At 33.2% G+C, this 20,513-nt stretch overlaps 2 protein-coding genes across 3 annotated transcripts; both read right to left on the bottom strand.

Moving 5' to 3' along the window:
• Positions 1-2,046: 2,046 nt before the first annotated feature.
• LOC108213389 (uncharacterized) lies at positions 2,047-6,333 on the bottom strand. 2 transcript variants are annotated; one of them, XM_017385181.2, is made up of 6 exons: positions 6,174-6,333; positions 5,378-5,707; positions 5,227-5,278; positions 4,921-4,988; positions 3,281-3,503; positions 2,047-2,413 (listed from the first exon to the last, which is right to left on the bottom strand). In XM_017385181.2, the coding sequence occupies exons 2-5, from the start codon at positions 5,675-5,677 to the stop codon at positions 3,288-3,290; spliced, it is 636 nt and encodes a 211-aa protein (XP_017240670.1). In that variant the 5' UTR covers positions 5,678-5,707; positions 6,174-6,333; the 3' UTR covers positions 2,047-2,413; positions 3,281-3,287. The 2 variants fall into 2 exon arrangements, with proteins under 2 accessions (XP_017240670.1, XP_063944803.1); XM_064088733.1 differs by having other exon boundaries at positions 5,378-5,693; positions 6,174-6,330.
• Positions 6,334-7,611: 1,278 nt separating this feature from the next.
• On the bottom strand, positions 7,612-10,867 carry LOC108213852 (general transcription and DNA repair factor IIH subunit TFB5-like). Its single transcript, XM_017385641.2, has 3 exons — positions 10,740-10,867; positions 8,637-8,702; positions 7,612-7,911 (listed from the first exon to the last, which is right to left on the bottom strand). The coding sequence occupies exons 2-3, from the start codon at positions 8,669-8,671 to the stop codon at positions 7,734-7,736; spliced, it is 213 nt and encodes a 70-aa protein (XP_017241130.1). The 5' UTR covers positions 8,672-8,702; positions 10,740-10,867; the 3' UTR covers positions 7,612-7,733.
• Between the last annotated feature and the right edge of the window lie 9,646 nt (positions 10,868-20,513).

The raw sequence follows: 20,513 nt of genomic DNA, 5'->3' as shown, positions 1-20,513 counted from the left end.
TCTTTCCGGTGCACATTTGTCAACAATCTTCCATTGTTTCCCTTGCTTATTTATTATTTTCAATGTATCGTCTACCTAATACTATGAAAGTCAACACAATAAATATGGATAGAGAAGAAAAAAATAACAATCATTTAATACTTCTTAATATGAAATGAGCAAAGAGCTCATTTAAATTGGGACGGAGTAAGTAATATAAGTTGATTATGTTGTTATTATCTATAAATCGATGTCAGCACCAGTACATTATTTTTAATTTGGACAAATCAACTTGCAAAAGGAATAAATATCTACCCCTCTTAAAAATTTGTCTCTATTTATCTGTCAATTTATACTTTCAAAACTAATTTAATGATAATTTTTCAAATATATCTCCATAATTTCAATTTTCAAGGCTTGACTTATTTAAAACTTGGTTGAATTCATGTTTTCAAGACAGTAGGGGTATTCCACCATTTTCAAGATATTAATTAGAAATATTTAATGAAAAAGTTCATATAATCAATTATTTCTTGGTATGTGTTTTTTTTCCCAAAATGGACAGATAAGAAGGGACGGAGGGAGTAATAAATTACACTAACATGTCATTTCCCCGGGAAATCATTTAGTAATAAAAAGAATAGCCATATAGGGTTAGGTTCAAATTTGAACCAATGATAGGATTAGAACTTAGGACCACTGTTAGCCATTAGATTGGAATGTAACAAATGGATGTGATTTAATAAGCTTTTAAATACAAAATCAATATACCTCTATTATACACAATTGGAATACGTGAGCTGTAACTGATAATTTATTAATCAGAAATTAGTTGCTAATTAAAATAAACATCAATCAGTAATTGATCATAATTGTGTACATTTAAAGGTAATTATACACCATCTTTTAAAGATCAAAACAACTCTAAGTGTACTCTACTGTGTCTCGATTCATTCCAGTATCAACCTTGTTACGAGTCCAGTATATGTGTGAAATTCAGCTTTGCTGTTGCAAGTTTACACCACCTTTCAGATTTATGTGCTGCATGATTATTTTTATAAGAACTAGTATATGTCTTTTACAGGTGTGCTGCAACAGTACACCTGTGTTCTGCAACGTAGCTTTATATGCATATAAGTGTGGGGAGATTTAAGTACTGCATTATTAAGTTTTAAATGACCGACTTATTGGTCCATCACAATTGTGCTCCAACTGTACATCTTTTTCAGTTATACAGTCTCACATACTGTTGCAGTATCTATTGACATTATGATTAATTTGATGCATTTACATGAGCGTGAGATTAACATCTGAAAATTTTACTTCCCAAGTGCTGCAGATCAATCACGAGCTAGTTTTATGTGCTCGTGTGCTGCAGTAGTATCACTATTATACTCTCTATCATAGACCATTGCTTCAGCTAGTGTGCCTGATGATTCAGAATCGCCTCGCAGCCTCAAACTCGAATAACACATTATATACTCTTGCAGTACTGTTAGTTCTTCAGATTATATATATACTATTCTAGCATCAAGGTTTTCGATTAAGTGAAATCAGGTTTTGTATATGGGGATATCAGGCTTTGACCATCTAATCTCTTGTATAGAGAGCCAACTGATAAGCATGATGCTGATTTGCACTTTTTTTGGGATTTGATGACACTACTGTAATAAATAAAAAAACCAAACTGCCGCGTATATTCATTATATTAAAGATGTAATTGTGTACCGTATAGTAAGTTGCAGCATATATGTATTGTACATAAATTTGATCTCAATCATCAAATTCTTTTCAATCTAATGGTTAATATTAAAGTTCTAAAGTTCTAATTTTATTGGGTTCTATGTGGAACTTGACCCTAGGCATATAATTAGGTCTGTTCACCATTTCATTGAGTCGTTTTTCAGAAAATAATAATAATTAATTTGATTACGATTATTTTGTTCTTACATGTTAATGAGAGGATTCGGTTCGAGCAGTTAACAATTATTTGTTAGGACCTTCTCTCTTAATTAGTATGTTTTCATATTCTATTTTATTTCCACATACAATGATAAAGAAATCATATTTTAAAAGCTAAATGAGAGCCATGACAGCATGACTACATTTCCATTGAAATGAAGCTAAGAACTTAACAAATCGCAAGGTAACAGCATAAGACTATATTATATCATCACAGCAGAGTAAAAGAGTAATCACCAATAGTTTGAGTGATACAACCAGTTCAACGATTATATATTATCATCATAGCAACAGCCAACAAGCAAAAGTAAAGCAGTCTTGTTGCCACAAAACCAGCTCCGATCACAACCCGGAAAAAGATGAGCAATTCTCATATCTGATTCTAAGTTATTTACAGCATTTAGCCACTTCCGCAAAACAACCACATTCCATGATGAAACTTCAACCAAGTACCTATCGGAATAGAGTAATCCTGCATGAAACAAAAATATAAATGTCTGAGCTTCATATTTGATATGACAGTACTGAGCCGTAATATGCAGACAGTTCAAGCATACTAGTATCTTTAACCTTTGCCATGAACATAATACACAATATATAAAGAGTTGCCAAGGGTTCTATCTTCATTGAGGCCAAGAGTTCAATCTTCCTCAACGTATAATAATCTCAATGACATTGAAACAACATGTACAAATTCATTTAAACAAAAAAAATAAAATTAACTGAAGGGTTAAGGAACAATGTTTACTTACTAGAAATGTATGATTGATAAAGTAGAGAAAGAAACAAGAAAACTATATTTTCATCATAATGAACTTGTTAACAATTACAACAGAAGAGGTGTTTATATAGCCAACATCCAACAGTAATAAAGGAAACATAACCTAATACAAATATGATAAATTAATCAAAGCCTAATATAATTATGATAAATATATATTCTAATATCCCCTAAACTCACGATGTTTAATCTAGAGTTTGCCAAACCAAACACGGAGCCATGAAATCCAAACGAACATCCTCCCTCAAACTCATGATGCTGAATCGAGAGTTTATCGAACCAAAAACAGATCAACAGCCAAGATGACTTCAATCAACAGGAGAAGAGAACCATTCATGATCACTCCACTATTTGCCTTTCTTTTAATCCATTTCCGGTTAAAATAAGTATTTCAAACTTTTTGTATTTCTACTGATGTCAACATAAATGTGTTCCGTGGCTAGTCAAATAGCATTCCAAGTTTTTAGGCAAGGAGAAGAAACTTTTCAAATCTAATATTCCTTGAAGCTTATAGATTTAATGCACTAGAATTAATAAACCTATAAGGAGAGTGCAAACCTTGAGTTTAACTGGCCATGGGAAGATAAATCTTGATACTATCTTTCATACTGATCTTTGTCCTGCATACAGGGCATTTACCCTGAGTAGCTGTTGATTGCGTGATACAGTCCTTGCAGAATACATGACCACATTTTGTAGACATTTCTTGGACGATTGGACCCAGACAAACTGGGCAGGTGAATTCGAGCTTCTTCTGCGGAGCACTCCATGCATTCTCAATCTGCAATTTTACATAATTCAGGGAAGCAATGAAAAACATTATATTTGATCTTATCTTCCATCATAAAATAACCTACGATGCATCCATGTAAAGTTGGTGCAAGGAAATCAAGTAGAAGCAAGACACAAATAACAGCAATATAGGAGTTAATTTACTTTCCAAAACTCAGGCAACCTAATGAATAATGAAAATGTTTCAAGGATATAAGACTCAGTGGTATGGAGGACAACCATAATGGATATTATTATGAACGCACATTAGCACAGACTGAAAGTACGTTGACAGTAGTAGACCTATAGAGATTTCAGGTCAATACTCCAATTTTGTGCCATCATGATGATAAATTTTCTTTGTATCGAACTCAAACATATAACTAGTAAGATGGGCAGAAGTGCATTACAATAGTATTTTCTATTCAATTCATGCTCCACATCACGATAACATACAATCAAATAGAACTTCTCACACTACCCAAATTAAAGTATTAAATACTGTGTGCTTCATTTGAAATTTTTGCAAATTAGAGTATCAACAACCTTAAGTCACCGTCGTGACATCATAATTAAATAGTTACTGCAGTGGCTTGTATAAGCAGGCGGTAAATTTTTATGTTTTATTAATAGAGGTTATGCCTCACTGAAAAACTTGAAGAAGCAGTTACTATAATATAAAACTACAAGATTTTACCTCAACTGTTTTCTCTCCTCTTTCTCTATAATCTGGCATTTCATTCTAGTCTTATCAAGTTAGTAAGTCCACGGCTGTACAATGGGAAGTGGGAACTGGGTAGCATAAAGATGTATATACTTACTGAATAATCCTTTATTCGGATGCTGGTCCAATGATTGAAAGTGACCACATTCAAACAAATCACAATATTGATTTCTATTCCTTTCTTCCGTTTTCATAGAATAAAGATTACTAGAAAGAAAAAAATGATAAAGTAACTGATTAGAAGTTTAGAACTTTCAAAGGCAAGAAAGCACTCTAGTTGATATCATAAGTAAAGCCTGCTTTCTGCTCCCTCTCTTACAAGGCCCCCAAATGAGCTGCTCAATCCTCAAGGGATAGTGACATTTTAATGTTAAATAAGGTTAACCATCCTTGCCTAAACAAGACGACCCATGGTCTCAAAATTGGTGAACACAGGGCATTTCCAATTGCCTAGATGACATGTCCAAGGTAATAACTATTACAGTACTAAAGATGAGAATGAGGAATAACAGTACCTATTACATAGTCTTTGTTTAAGGAATACCTAATTTATAAATCAAGGTACCAAGTGCAGTTTGAGTGTATTAAATACGGTTTTTCTTAATGACCAGTTTTAAACAAGCACAACAAAAAAACAATGAACACAACTAAAGCCCTGTAACATAAAAAGAAAATTTTGCTATTACCACATATTTTCACTTACTTCCAGATTTGACGGACCTCTTATGCGCTTGCTGAGATTATTTGGAGAACTTTTAGTTGATTGTCCTTCTGTTTCAATTGCAATGTAGAATTAGTTCCTCAGAAAGAGAAGAGATACATAAATGGTCAAATGGATTGCATCAACAACAATACCGCACAACATGCATGCTTCAGTACAGCTAATATTTGGCCAGAAGTTGGTAAGATACCCATGTATCCACAAAAAAAAAAGCAGTTCTATCTAACAGCCACATTTAAAGCGGCTAAATACATAGCAGTGAAAATCATAGGATGAATACTTGATTACCAGAATTCAAAGTCCTCCGATGGTTTCTTCTTCGGTTCTTCTTTCTCCTTGCCTGTTATGAAACGGTTAGGATTTGTTAGTTCTTAGTAGTGATCACAACTAAAACATTTAATGCATTACATATACAGTTCAATAAAAAAACAATTGATACTTGTTCAAATTCCCTAGCAGAAGAAATAATGACATCATCATCATCAGCTGCCTCATCATGAATTTGTGGTGGCATTGGTATTTGTGAAATCCGCGCATGAGAACTCTCTGGTTGAGCATGTGTGCCAACCGGCCTTGAGCCCTCCTGTTGAATATTCAGACTGACTGGCGATTCAGTATGAACCAGAGTCTGAACATTCAATGTTGTTCTGCGCATATGCCCCCTTATATATCTAAAGTGGTTACACACTGCACGAGCAGTGCTGCACCAGTAAGCTGGAAGTAGTGCAAATTTGGACATACTTGGGGAAACTTACCTGCATAAAATCATCTACAGACACAAGAATAGCTTAACTAAGAAACACGCGCCAATAATATAGGTGAGTAGGAACTAACGATAGCTTGTTATGATAACACATAACATCCTAATTCATCTAAATTAAATAATCAACATTCACCTCACAGCCTACCGGTAGTCAACAAAATCCTACATTTCTATCATAAACAAGTTTAGCCAAGTCGAAATTTCATAACTCAAATCAGTGTCTACCAAAGCACTACACTACATTTTATAAATTTCACTAGTAGTCAGCTCTTCCGTAATACATGATTATCGCTGAATTAAAGTAGTGGTGGCTAGAGATTTTAGGTATTACAAGATCACATGATTACAAGAGCAGATAATTCACATTCAAATGAAATCGAACGGGATTGATTAACACATGAAGTGAATTAGATTTAGACTGAAGAAATGGATTAATATGAATAACAGGGAGATAGAGAGTTGCTTGAGGAACCTGAGAGAAAGAGTGGAGTTGTAATCACACAACGGGCCAATAATATGTGAGGAGGCGTTTGAATTGATTTTATATTTTCAAGCCCGCCGTCGACTAATTTTTTTGGCGCTCTGTTTTCGGCTACAGCCTCTTCTTCCCCGGTGTGTCATTTAGAAATTTTATGCATATTAAATGTACTAGCTTATACCCCGTGCAAAAGCACGAGAGCTTTTTAATTATTTATAAACTTTTAAATATATTGTAAGTGGTGCGAAAGAATTTAATTTATAAATAATAAATTAAAATTTTCAATTAAATAAAATTTGAAATTATGATTTGTTTGTAAGTCAGAACTATTGTAAAAATATATAGGTTCTACTTTTCAGATTTGTTTCTGTAAAAAAAAAACTGGTCACACATGTTGGATCATCCGACAGTGGCGACGCCGTATAAAATACACTGTCACACTCATTAATGGTTTCAAATAAACTATTGTAATCAAGCCATTCCTTTTCTCTCATGTATCATGCCAAAGTATTAATTTTTTCTATCAAATTTTAATATATATTGAGTAGAATATGTGACGTCAACTTCCATTATATTCTATTTATAAATGTATTTTATATTAGAATTATTATAATATGATTTAAATTTGGCTTACTAACTTTAAAATATATTAGATAAAAATAATTTTGTGGCAGTGCGATTTATATAATTCTACAATGAAAACTGGTAGGAAATATTTATTTTGGATTAAAATATCCGGCTTATGAATTTTAAAATATATTAGATAAAAATAATTTTGTGACGGTGCGATTTATATGATTCCACAATTAAGGCTGGTAGGAAATATTTATTTCGGATTAAAAAAATCATAAACATGTGAAAGACAGAATTTATTTTGAATTCAGAAAAGGAATTATAAACATGCAAGTAGATATCAGTTGCCTTATAGAATTGGAAGTTAATTTTGTTCTAATCTAACGGTACTTATTTGCTCAATCTACGATCCAACGGATGATAAGTTTTTGGATCATGTGACCATGCGACCAAATTATCTCCCTTACGCTTATTATATATAAGTATATAATAGTAAAAGAATTTGAATATTTAGAATTTGTTCTCGTCGACTCAATATTTTTTATATTACGCCATATTTAGGAATAAACGATATAAAAATTATCAAGAATATTAAGAAAATTGAGACAGGTGTTTATAACGCTAAGAACAGTATTTCACTTCTGGGAAATAAAAGCCGAGTTGCAGAAATAATTATAAAAAACACAAAAAAATAAACAGCTTGAACCGCGACCGGCTCAAGCAAACCGGCACTGATTGATTAGCTTACACATTTCTCCATGCCAGACATTTTATCCTGGTATAAATTTATGTTTTTTCTTTCAAGATATATGTATATCTTTCCTATTATTGTTATTTTAATGGTGATTACACACGCAAATATTTTAAATTTATACATTATTATAAGAATTTAATTATTCAGAAATTATACTCGAAGCTAGTCATTCACAATTTTCTTCAAAATTTCACAGGAGTAATGGGAACTTCTTAACAAAAGAAAAATTATGCAGGCTTCTCATATGTATTCTGCTCTCTGAATTCTGAGATTTTATCTCGTATACTTCCAGCCATGTCAGATCGCACAAATAGACGGGTATCATCCAAAACATGTAATATAAACTTCTGTGTCTGGGGTAATGTTGCATTCATGTTAATAATGAATTGTGCCATTGGTATGTCACTGCAATCCGACATTGAAAGAGGTTAGTTGGGATCAAACCAGTGATAAAGGAAACAAACAAACAAAAAAACAAAAATCACAAACAATTGCCATATAAGAGTCAAATGCAGATTGTCAATTGTAAATATTTCTCCCACCCTTCAGAAATCAGAGTTTAGGTAACACTATAAAAACTGCCACAGGTTGGGATTAACATGTCAGTTTGTAAATATATTCCCCTACTACGGTCCAGTGATGGTAGAGAGATTCTTTCGAACACATGTTTTCTAGGACATCATTTCACATGGCTTCAATACATGAAAAAGAGCTTGCAAGTTGTAGCTATACAAAAAACACTATGATAGTAATATAATGCATAATCATCAAACTGAAAAGCAGTGAACAATAATTATTAAAATAAAAAGACATGTATAAAATAGGTCGGAGGAAATCATAGTTGGCATTTAAATATATCTAGTTTTAAAATGTTTCTCTACCAATGATTTATTAAAGCACATAGCAGCACTCTTCGTGATGTTCAAAATCATATATACCATGTTGCGATCATAACAAGAGGTTATCAAGATCTTCATAAGTTAGTCAAAGATTATACTTCATTACCAAAATTAAGTATATTTTAAATCTTTGGGATAGGATTAGCAGGAAGCAGCTTTACTGAAATAACAGCAACATAGATAATATGAGTCAAACAAAAACCAAGAATACTGAGAAGGCAGAACAGTTACCAGGAAATGTATAAACCTTTGAATATGTTTACCATGATACTGGAAGCAACCTTTACGAACTTTAATCTGGAAATAAAAATTACATATTAAGGGGGAAAAATTACAGATACAATAAAGACAGGGATTCACAGGATGAATATTCTATTAAATGAGATAGAATAAAAAAATTATTTGCACTTCCGTTAAAATATAACTGTGAAGTCAAGACACTACAAAGTACAAAACATTCAATCCCTAACGATAATGTGATTTCACACTTGTTATGCTAGCACAGGCAATGTACAACTAGCCTGGCAACATTAAGAAGGGTCTACGTATTCAGATGAAGTCTCAAATCTGTGAGTTTGGGACATCATGAAACTACTCTAAATCGATATACAGGGAAGTAGTTTCAATTTAATATTCTATGCATTAGTTTAAAAACTTGTTTCCTTGCACGTAACTACAACACGTTTGAATTCATGGATAACTTGCATACATTATATGCTGCATATTTCGCGTACACTTTGAGTTAAAACACCAGTACACATATGAATGCTTTTATTGTATCACTAACATAATTTTCTGATAATTGGTTTTTTTTTACGAGGCCCAGGTAAATCTTGGTTCAACAGCAGGACTTCGTGTCATTCACAGAGTTCACTTATAAACAAGGCAATAAACAAGCAGAGTGCATGTGACAATGGAAAAAGTAACATAAATGCAGCGGCAATTCATGATCAAGACGAGAAAAAAAAATTTAAAGCAAAACAAATTAAACAAGCAGAGTGCATGCGACAACTTGCAGGTTAATTAAAAAAAATGAATGCTCTGAGGCTGAGTGATGCCAGTAAACACATTCTACATGGCAGCACGATAAAATTATATCAGCAAACATGTACCAGATCTGTTCAAGGAGGTATACATTCTAATGCACGAAAAAATTCTATGGGCTATGGCAAAGCCCTTGACATGATCCAGGAAAAAAACAAGCAACGATACAGGAACTGCAAAGTTGAACTAAAAAAATGCAGCAGACAAAAAAAAAAAGGATCAAGAAAAAATTCAAGGAAAAGAGATATAAAGCTGGTGCGGTGAAAAGGATAATGGATAAACAAAAGTGATCGCCAGGACACTATGAATCACTTGTTCTACTATTTGGCGTGAATTGAAAGCTCTGCTCTTTCATTCTGTGTTGAATATATTCCGTGGTCTCCTAGTCCTAGGTGGTAAAAGGATAGCAGTTCCTCCTAAAAATGAACTTGACGCAGAGTAACGGAAGCAAATACAAACAAGTTACAGAACGTGATAAAAGACGAGACTTTATTGCTGGCACATAACTGCAGAGGATTTGGAATACTGGAATCACTCTCTAACTCAACCAGTTCTATGGCCAAGGTTCAACATGTTTGAGCTCAAACATGCAAGCAACAAGAAAAATATGATTCATATAAGAGACCGTATATACAAGATCAATAAATTCGGAAAGGATGAAGATCGAAGAAGTCCAGGAAAAAATTTGAGATGAACAAGTGAATCAAGTCGCTGGGCCAGCATGACAGTTTGAAGACCAGTCAATGGTGATCCTTTAGCACCTTGAGGGGAGAACAAACACTCTGAAAATTCTAGAGAACAAGCTCTCGAGTTCAGTCCCAAAATCCAAAAAAACATAACCTCCTTTATAAATAGGCATTGATATCTATTATTGTCTTAAAGCTCTGTACGAATAGTTACAATATCTCGTCCATGACAATAATTGGCATGAACATACTCTAGTCGAGCTTTCAACTGACTATGGTCACTGAAAGCGAGTATATATTACTTATTCACTTCAAATCAGTCTTACAAAACCAGAGAAAAACTATTGGGGATGGTATCTATATAGTTACATGATCAGATGAAATCACCCTTGTTTCCGTAAAGAAAGCAAAACAATCGATTACAGAGTTACAGTAACATATATAAGCATGAAAATGTACTCCTTTTCCAATTTTGTGGGGACTTTAATCAAACATATGTCAATCAATCTCAACTTGCTTACAAATCAGCTCCGTTAAAACTATCAGTAGTTTCAATGGGCATTAAATTTAAACACTCAATTTGAGTTCATCATGTGAAGATTACCTGAATTGCAGTCAGAACCGAGAAAACAACCAAGAAATGGCCCGTTATTGCAGTAAACTTGTATAATCACTGAGTTGCACATTCATTTTGTAGCATGCAAGTTTGTACTTGACTTGGTTTTGTTATAAGGTGCGAGTTAAAATCGTTGTATCTGTATTTTAAATGATAATGATTTTTCCATTTTTAAAATGGAAATCTAAACTTTTGAATTTATTTTAATAATTATAAAATTTGGATATATAAATATGTGTGTACTTTTTTTAAAAAAATAATCAATAATATTATATTTAATTATAATATTAATTTTGCACTTAAATATATAAATTTTCTAAATTAAGTAAAATGTATAAGTGAAAAATTGTTTTAATCCCTTATGAAAAACCTTTTGTTTACAAGTGTAACAAAATTCTTATGTACAAGAATAACGTAATTTCCCGTCTATTTTTTTTTTGTCACAAGATACTTTCTCGTATACCGAAGAGTACAAAAGCCGCAGCCCGGAGTTTCTTTCGTTCAAGAAAATTTACTATCTACTCCTCGAACATGCATAGATGACCGGGAACATTAGACAATAAAGCTTTAATGTTCGACAAGAAAACACCTTAAGAGGTCTCGCTGTCATTAATCCATCCATTCTCCTACCCTGAAAAATACAATACAAAAACATTGTAAGGTCATGCTGACAATAAAATAAGAAAACTATTTAAAATGACAGATGAAAAGGGTCAAAACCATAATTAAATTAAAGAAATAAGATAAGTATATAATATAATTTTTTAAAAAGAACAGTAAGTCAAAAATAATGTTAAACAAATCATAAAAATCTACACCAAAGAGATAAGAAATCTCTTTGGTTAGATACATAATAAAATAACTCCCATCTGAAAATAACTGACATATATAATAACAAATATTTAAAATAAGAAAATATAGTTTGGATATGGAAAACATAGTTAATATATAACTCGTCAAATATAAGACAAAATCTTGGCAAAACAAATGTATCACGATTATAACTAATTATCATTATCAACGCAATACAAGTTTGGTATACACCAATCAATTAACCAACCATTAATGGCGCAATAATACCTCATTAAGGCACAATAAATTTGGTATACACCAATTAATCCATCAACCATTAATGGCACAATAATACCTCATTAAGGCACAATTAAACCATCTTATATGGCCCCATAAATTATGAAATTCAGGTCAGCAATAAAAATATTTAAATTAAGGCATGTAGAGAAAGTCAAATTCCAAATTTGAGCAAATTTAAAAAGAATCAACTTGCCATTCAAAAAATAAAATTAATATCTACAATTACTATTACTAAAAACAACCTATCCAAAATTTTAATACTTAAAACTAAATCATGCAACAAAATAGTCAATCAGAATAATCAATGGGCACTAATTTAGTCACCCCTACGCCACCTCCATTCCCATCGTCCGTGAACCTCTATTACCACCGTCCAAGAAATAACAAACATTCACCAAGAACACTAGCGAAAAACTAATACTCAAAAAGAGGATACTGAACAAATTATAACTAATTGCAAATTTAAGTAGATTACACCAATCCAATCTTCTCAAAATCAGACAAAATAGATAGAAGAGACAATATACCACCGAGAAAATCAAAACCACCAGAAAAACATTTAACAGACCACTACAAAACGCCCAAGAAACATAACAAATCCTAATATTATAACTATTTAAATCTTGACATACTGAATGATAAGAATCCGAAGCATCAAGCAATCAAAGATTTCAAAATATACATAGGCATACAAATCTGTAGAGATGAGGAACAAAGATGTACCCGTGATTAAAGATCCTCCAGAACCGATGGTGAATAAATACCTATATACGTAGCAAACCTTGATATTGTCTAAAATCCCGAATCAAGCAGGGATTATCTCGTTCCATAATGCCGTTGACACCTATATCATATGATACACCACTGGGCACTGACTTGGACTCTCGAAGATTGATCCAGAGAGAGCCATGCACTGAAGAATCGGTTCAAGTTACTTGTCTTATCTCTCGCAAAAAGATGTTAGACTTATATTAATACATAAAATAAGTTATTTTGGTAAATGAACAATATTAAAGATTTTAAGTGCACCGTACCAACAAATAATTACATAAAATTTGAACTGTAATAATAAAAATGTTTTAATCAAGTTCGGGTACAAGCTGAATAAAAATGATCTAATTCTAGAAAGAAAAGATATATTTTTTAATAATACATGACACCTGGCACGTGAAAGCTTAGAAGCTTTCCCCAACTGTTTATAACTCGAACATAAAATATAACATCACTTGCAATCTTTTTTAGGAAAAGCTTACATTTGAAAGTTAGTGAGTTCCCTGAAGCTATTAAAAGAAAAGATGATGATGATAAAGACTCATATGGTGGACAAGAGTAAATATACTGCTGAGAAAATGGAGATTAAACTGGAGACTCACAAGTTGATGCTAATATACTTACAAAGCTCAAGCCGATCAAAATCCCGAACAACTAAACGCACACTAGCAGCCAGCAGGTACTTTACCAATCTCTTCTTCCATTTTGCAACCATTCATACCTTTTGTTTGCCATCACAACTACTGTATCCCAAACTTCTCGATCCCACCGGCCGGCTGATGAAAATAGACTGACTACCGGATATATTCGTCTTACTTCGTCTGCACTGGTTAAATAAAATGAGTGAAGTTTAGTGATAAAAAAAGAGAGAGAATGGATTCAACCATTAAGTTTGAAGAATGAATCTTACAAACTCCACAATAATTGCACGATAATTGCACAATAATCATACCATGATGTTGGTTATAAAGGAAAATAAACTAAAATATGTATATATATAATTTATAAATAAAAATAAACTAAAATATGTATATATATACAATTATACTATTTAAGAAAAAGATCGTGAAATGTGATATGTGGTAAAGGTAAACGTCAATATGATTCTTTTACAAAAATAAGAATTTTTGGTGGAGGTCTTTCTTATCTGAGAAACTTATACCTCACTTCTTCATTTTCATAGAGTTAGTACTCGTGCATTATCAGTTTTTTTAATTAATATTAATATTTGTCTACTCATCGTCAATTCAAATTTCATCATCCAGGTAATATTTTTACTTGTTTAAACTATAGTTTGTCATCTTCTAAATAAGTATAATATTTTTTTTGTAAGGTTAATAAGCATAATACTTATTTTTTGTGATATTGTAAAAATTTTACTTGCTCTTGTTTAAAATACAAATTCATTTTTTTTGAAGTACAATTTCATTTAATGTGTGTTACTTGCTAAATAAAGATTATCTTTTTTTTTAAAACAAAGGTGTTAATTTAATAATAAAAAGCCATACGGCATCTACACCAATGATCGAGTCGAACAAACTCTAAATTGCAATCGCCTATTCTCATTAAGAGACATTTAAACGATATTTTGAAGAAAATGTATATACAAATACAAGTACCCGCTTCATGCATCCTCGTTGAATTACTGGTACCCTCTTCATCATGCCCTGATAGAGATATCGACCACAACTGCGATTCCATACAAACTTTCACCACCAAATCAATACCCGCTTACAACTAAGAAGCGAAAAACAAAGCTCTCACCAGGGAGAGAACACAACCTTAGATCTGACGGAACCACAAAAACAAGAGAAATCGGATTGAAAATCCACCAGCTTGAAACAGAGAAGAAAGACAACGAAATCTCCGATGGTTTTAGATCTAAGAATTCTCCCGCAAATAGATCCGGATAGAACCACAAAAACAAGAGAAATCGGACTGAAACCCACCCGCTTGGAAGAGAGACAACGAAATCTCCGATGGTTTTAGTCTTTTAGATATAAGCTTCGCGAGAAGAAGTATTATTCAAAAACTAAGAAGAAAACAAAGCAATTAACTGATTCGGGGCTTTCCACCGGTGAAAACCGATGGAAGCCCCAGGCGGCTACGACAAGAGAGAGGCTAGAGAGAATTAGGGTTTATAATTTTGAGTTATTATGATGAGTTTCCTAATATTTTATACTCTTATATATCTAAAAAGAAATAGCTAAATATTTTAATTGACACAACTATATACTTGATTTCCAGGTAGGTTTAAAAGAGCGCAAGGTTCTACTATAATTTTTTTACTAATGTTTTTGTATTTATTTTATATTGAATATTTTACTGTGTTGACGAAAAATTTCACTGTGTCGAACCCCTTATAGATGTTTGCAGGCTTCGTCCCTGATAGCTTCTATTAATCTCCGAAAGCAAAACAGAGGAATTTATCCATTGAAGGCATATATGTATCTGATTTTGCAGGCACAAGAAAATAATCACCCGCATATACTTCTGCTGCAAATTGGGAACACTTTTTGCAAGCTTCTTGGTGGGCGTCTAAAGTCAGGTTTATGTTACTTTTAATCATGTTTGTTATCCTTTTTGCTTAGCGGTTCCTTTCTTCTGATACCAACCACTCCTGGTTTACTTGATTATTTAGAAATTGAAGGCTTAAAAAGAAAGCTTTCCGGCAAACTTGCTGCTACTTCACCTGGTACACAACCTGACTGGCAGGTACTTCTTTCGACTTAAACCTAGCTGTGAGAATAAATTTACTAAAGAAATTGTGAAGGACAAATGTTAGAGCATGCTACTGAGCTGGTACTTGAGCAGTTTCTTTGCAAGCAAAGTACACCAGTGTGCTATATTTTTTCAGGCCATTATTCGAAAATCCACTGCCAGGATATAATGAGATATAGCTTAGTCCTATACAAAATTTGCTAATAAGCAATTAATATATGGAAAAAGGTTCATACTTGTTCTTGGGAAAAAGCAAACAAAAGGAAAGTAGTCGGAATTACAACCAATCTCTTCTTCCATTTTACAACCATTCATACTTTTTGTTTGCCATCACAACTACTGTATCCCAAACTTCTCGCTCCCACCGGCCGGCTGATGAAAATAGACTGACTACCGGATATATTCGTGTTACTTCGTCTGCACTGGTTTGTACACGAATGCGCGAGTATCTCGCTATAGCTTCTATTAATCTCCGAAAGCAAAACAGAAGAATTGAAGGCCCCTCACAGCTTGAACTACGACTAGGCAGTCTGTCGTCTCCACCACAATATTATTCTGATTTTGATCCTTCACCCAACTAAGTGCTTCTCGAATTCCCGTGGCTTCAGCAACTTCTCCGACGAAACCTTACCCTGGCAGCATTTAGACGCCCCTGTTCATACTTGGTGGTCAGTTCATATCTTCTGAATTTTGCATGTTACTTTTAGTATGTTCATTGGCGACTCTGCTTATTGCACGTGTAGCTTGTTTATGTTATGATGTTTGCGAAACGATGAGTAGACGATATATAGTGCAGATGATTCATTTTCAAGATCTAGGTAACTTTAGTAGAATTAATCGAGGAAATAATGAAAACTATATATATATATATATTTATAGTTGATTTTCCATCCTATCTCCAGCCAATCGCATTCCTTCAACCAAACACCACCTGTGTCTATGTAAGACATGACCACAATAAACAAAAAAATGAGTGCAGTTTAGTGGTAAAAAAGAGAAAGAGAATGGATTGAACCATAAATTTGAAGAATGAATCTTGTAAACTGCACAATAATTGCACAATAGTTGCACAATAATCTTGCCACGATGCTAGTGATAATGGAAAGTATCATTTCCCCATGTCATTTGCGATGACAATGATGAGGTGGAGTGTCATAGAGTACATAGAAGTGTACAAGACGGTGACCACATCAGAGAACTCGTCAAGTGGGGGCCTGACTATTTGCTTCTCATATTTGATCCTTACGTTTCTTACATTTATAGCCAAGTATGCACCAATTTATGATTTTTAGGATTTGATTTTCTTTTACTACTTATGTTCCTTGAGCAAGGGTGGATAAACAATAGACGTAGTCAAGAGAATGAGGACATTTTAGTGATAATAAAAAAGGGAAAATGGATTGAACAATTAACTTTGAAGAATGAATCTTACAAACTGCATAATAGTTGCATAATAGCTGATTAATCATAAAAATACCTCATCACTTACTTTATGTATATAGGGAATGCTTTATTGACTAAATACTAACTGAATCTAGTTAAGCTTGATTAGCTATTGACTTAAACTTCAAACTTGTGGTGTAGTATGAGAAATTGTGAATTTGGGCATCAAAACCTTAAGTCACCATCATAACATCATAATTAAATAATTACTGCAGCGACGGGTATAAGCAGGCGTTTTATTAATAGAGGCTATGCCTCGTTGAAAAACTTGAAGAAGCAGTTACTATTAGTCTATAATATACAACTACAAGATTTTACCTCAACTGTTTTCTCTCCTCTTCCTTCCGGCAACACAGTGGCATTTCTATGTTAAATAAGATTAAACATCCTTGCCTAAACAAGACGACCCATGAGCTCAAATTAGTGACTCAAATGAACGTAAGGAGGACACAGGGCGCTTCCAATTGCCTAGATGACATGAGCAAGGTAATAACTATTATAGTACTAAAGATGAGAATGAGGAATAACAGTACCTATTACATAGTATTTGTTTCAGGAACACTCCCTCTGGTCCTATTTATGGGTTGTTTGACTATTTGCAAGTAACTTTAGGTGGTTTCACCATATAGCAAACATGAATTTTGTTATAATTTTCTTTTCCTGAATAAAACTATAACATAAATATTTTATTCAGAAAAAGAAATTAAAAAAAAAAACTAATTTTAGATATGTGGTCAAAGATCCTAAAGTTTTCCTGACAAAAAAAAAAAAACGATCCTAAAGTTACATGCAAAAGGCCAAACGACCTATATAAAGGACTAAGTGCAGTTTGAATGTATTAAATACGGTTTTTATTAATGACTAGTTTTAAACAAGCACAACAAGAAACAATTAACACAACTATCTAAAGCTCTGTAACACAAAATGAAAATTTTGCAATTACTAAATGTTTTTACTTACTCCCAGATTCGACGGACCTCTTATGCGCTTACTGAGATTATTTGGAGAACTTCTAGTTGATTGTCCTTCTGTTCTAATTACAATATAGAATTAGTCCCTCAAAGAAAGATAAGAGAAACATGAATGGATTGCATCAACAAAAATACTGCACAACATATGCATGCTTCAGTACAGCTAATATTTGACTAGATTTTGGTAAGATACCAATGTATCCACAAAACATTGCAGTTTTATCTAAGAGCCACATTTAAAGCAGCTAAATACATAGCAGCGAAAATCATAGGATAAATACTTGATTACCTGAACTCAAATTCCTCTGATGATTTCTTATTCGGTTCTTCTTTCTCCTTGCCTGTTATAAAATGTTTAGGATTTGTTAGTAGTGATCAAGAGTAAAACATTTAATGCATTACATATACAGTTGGATTAAAAAACAATGGGTTTTATATCAAAGTGCCCACTGAACTCGTTAAAATGTATCAAGTATCTACCCAATCTCCACGACGACTCATTTAACATACTAAAATCATTATATATAACAGCCTGCTGATTTCTTTTAATCTTTTAACAGAAAACGTTAAAGTGAGTTTAACATGATATTTCAGTGAGTTTTTGTACTCTGCCAAAGTGATTTTGCTCTACTCCGTTGTGGTACACACCTAGTTAGCCTTGCAAAGGTAAGTTAAGCCGCTCTAGATACTTTAGAAGCTGCTGGAACATTGGTTGCAGGTGGAGTTGCTCTTCTTGGACCTGTCTGTGATGGAGAATTTTTTTGAATTAGTCTTAGTTGTAGATGATACCGTCTTGTGAGGTGGTTCAGTCCAACAGCTCAGCACAAAAAATGTTATAGACCTAACGTTTTCTATCAAGAGATTCAAAAAAATTAGCAACCTGATATATATAATGATTTTAGTATGTTAAATGAGTCGTCGTGGAGATTGAGTAGGCACTTGATACATTTTAACGAGTTCGGTGGGCACTTTGATATAAAACCCAAAAAACAATTGATACTTGTTCAAATTCCCTAGCTGAGGAAATAATGACATCATCATCAGCTGCCTCATCATGAATTTGTGATCGAATAGGAGGACCCTCTCGAGATGCAGTATGAACAGAAGTCCCCCCTTCCCCAGAGTGAATAGGTAGTGGTAGGCCATTCCTTTAAACATCCGCACATGAGAACTCTGGTTGAGCATGTGTACCAACTGGCCTTGAGCCTTCCTGTTGAATAGTTAGACTGACTTGTGATTCAGCGAACAAGAGTTCGAACATTCGATGTTGTTCTACTCATATGCCCCCTTATATATCTAAACTGGGTACATATAACACTGCACAAGCAGTGCTGCACCAGTAAGCTGGACGTAGTGCAAATTTGGACATACTCACATAGCGGCTAGGGAAAATAAATTCTTTCATCTTTGAACTACAATCTAGGTCTCTGAAATATTTGGACACCTTAATTAATTCTAAAATATGTTGTGCTGCGTCTAAATTCGACCAACAAACGTTATGCTGATGTGGCCCAACTAACAAACGTAATACCGGCCAACATACATTCTGTTGCTATGTTGACTGTATGTTGCTATGTTGACGTGACTCGGCTCGCGAACTGTAATTCAATTCAATCTTTTTACTACAACTCAATTTAATCTTTCTTGCACTTACAAATAATATCACTTTTAATTAAATGCAATTAATTTTATAATAGGCTTAATGACCTTTTAGCCCTTGAAGTTTGGGTAAAAGTTCCGATGCGGCCTCGAAGTTTAAAAACGTACCTTTCGACCCTCAAAGTATCTTTGTCGTACCTTTTAGCCCTTATGGCGTATACCGGTATATAACGGGGTGGACAAATTGACATTTCACACGTGAGGGTTAAAAGGGGCATTAAACATTAAGGGTTAAAAGGAACATCTAATGTATTTTAATGTATTCTTTAGGAGGTTAAAAGGAACGAGATGTATATTTTAAGGGTTAAAAGGTATGCCAAAACTTTACCCCGAATATGAATTGTCAAGTTTATCCCCCGATTTATACCGGTATTTTTAAAAAGGGCTCAAAGGTACAACAAAGATACTTTGAGGGTCGAAAGGTACGTTTTTAAACTTCGAGGCCGCATCGAAACTTCCACCCATACTTCGAGTGCTAAAAGGTCATTAAGCCTTTATAATATGTGTCGACTAATTAATGTAACTAAATTACTATTACATACAATAATATATATTTTATATGCGTGAATTTATATATCATAAAAAATAAATTTCATATGAATATTTACATAATAAATCCATATTCGAGAATTTTAAGGACAAGAAATAGAATTTAAAAGCAAATTGAAAATTCGCAATAGGAAAACAATATAATAAAAGCGGAATTGCAAAAATAACTAAGAAAACAGCCTATTTAAATGCATGCACCTTGCACCATCTTTAAATATTTCTCCCACGCTTCCAAAATCAGAGTTTAGGTAACACTATAAACTCTGCCATGGGTTGGGATTAACCTGTCAATTTGTAAATATATTTCCCTACTACGTTCTAGTGATGGTAGAGAGATTCTTTCCGACACATGTTTTCTAGGACATGGCTTCAATACATGAAAAGCTTGCAAGTTGTAGCTATACAAAAAACACTAAGATACTAATATAATGCATAATCATCAAACTGAGAAGCAGAGACCAATTATAAAAAACAAAATTACATGTATAAAATAGGTCGGAGGAAATCGTAGTTGGTATTTAAATATATCTAGTTTCAAAATGTTTCTCTACCAATG

The sequence above is a fragment of the Daucus carota genome, chromosome 3, assembly GCF_001625215.2.
Source record: "Daucus carota subsp. sativus chromosome 3, DH1 v3.0, whole genome shotgun sequence".
NCBI classification, from domain to species: Eukaryota; Viridiplantae; Streptophyta; class Magnoliopsida; order Apiales; family Apiaceae; genus Daucus; species Daucus carota.
This window is presented reverse-complemented; position numbering and strand designations above follow the sequence as displayed.

What these genes read in the sequence shown, in the direction of transcription:
- LOC108213389 (XM_017385181.2), bottom strand. Translation starts at nt 5,677, where the DNA reads ATGTCCAAATTTGCACTACTTCCAGCTTACTGGTGCAGCACTGCTCGT. An exon ending in TCGGAGGACTTTGAATTCTG is followed by an intron (nt 4,989 to 5,226) that starts GTAATCAAGTAT and finishes CAATTGAAACAG; the next exon opens with AAGGACAATCAACTAAAAGT. An exon ending in GAGGTCCGTCAAATCTGGAA is followed by an intron (nt 3,504 to 4,920) that starts GTAAGTGAAAAT and finishes GTAAAATTGCAG; the next exon opens with ATTGAGAATGCATGGAGTGC.
- LOC108213852 (XM_017385641.2), bottom strand. Translation starts at nt 8,671, where the DNA reads ATGGTAAACATATTCAAAGGTTTATACATTTCCTG. An exon ending in AAAGGTTTATACATTTCCTG is followed by an intron (nt 7,912 to 8,636) that starts GTAACTGTTCTG and finishes GTCGGATTGCAG; the next exon opens with TGACATACCAATGGCACAAT.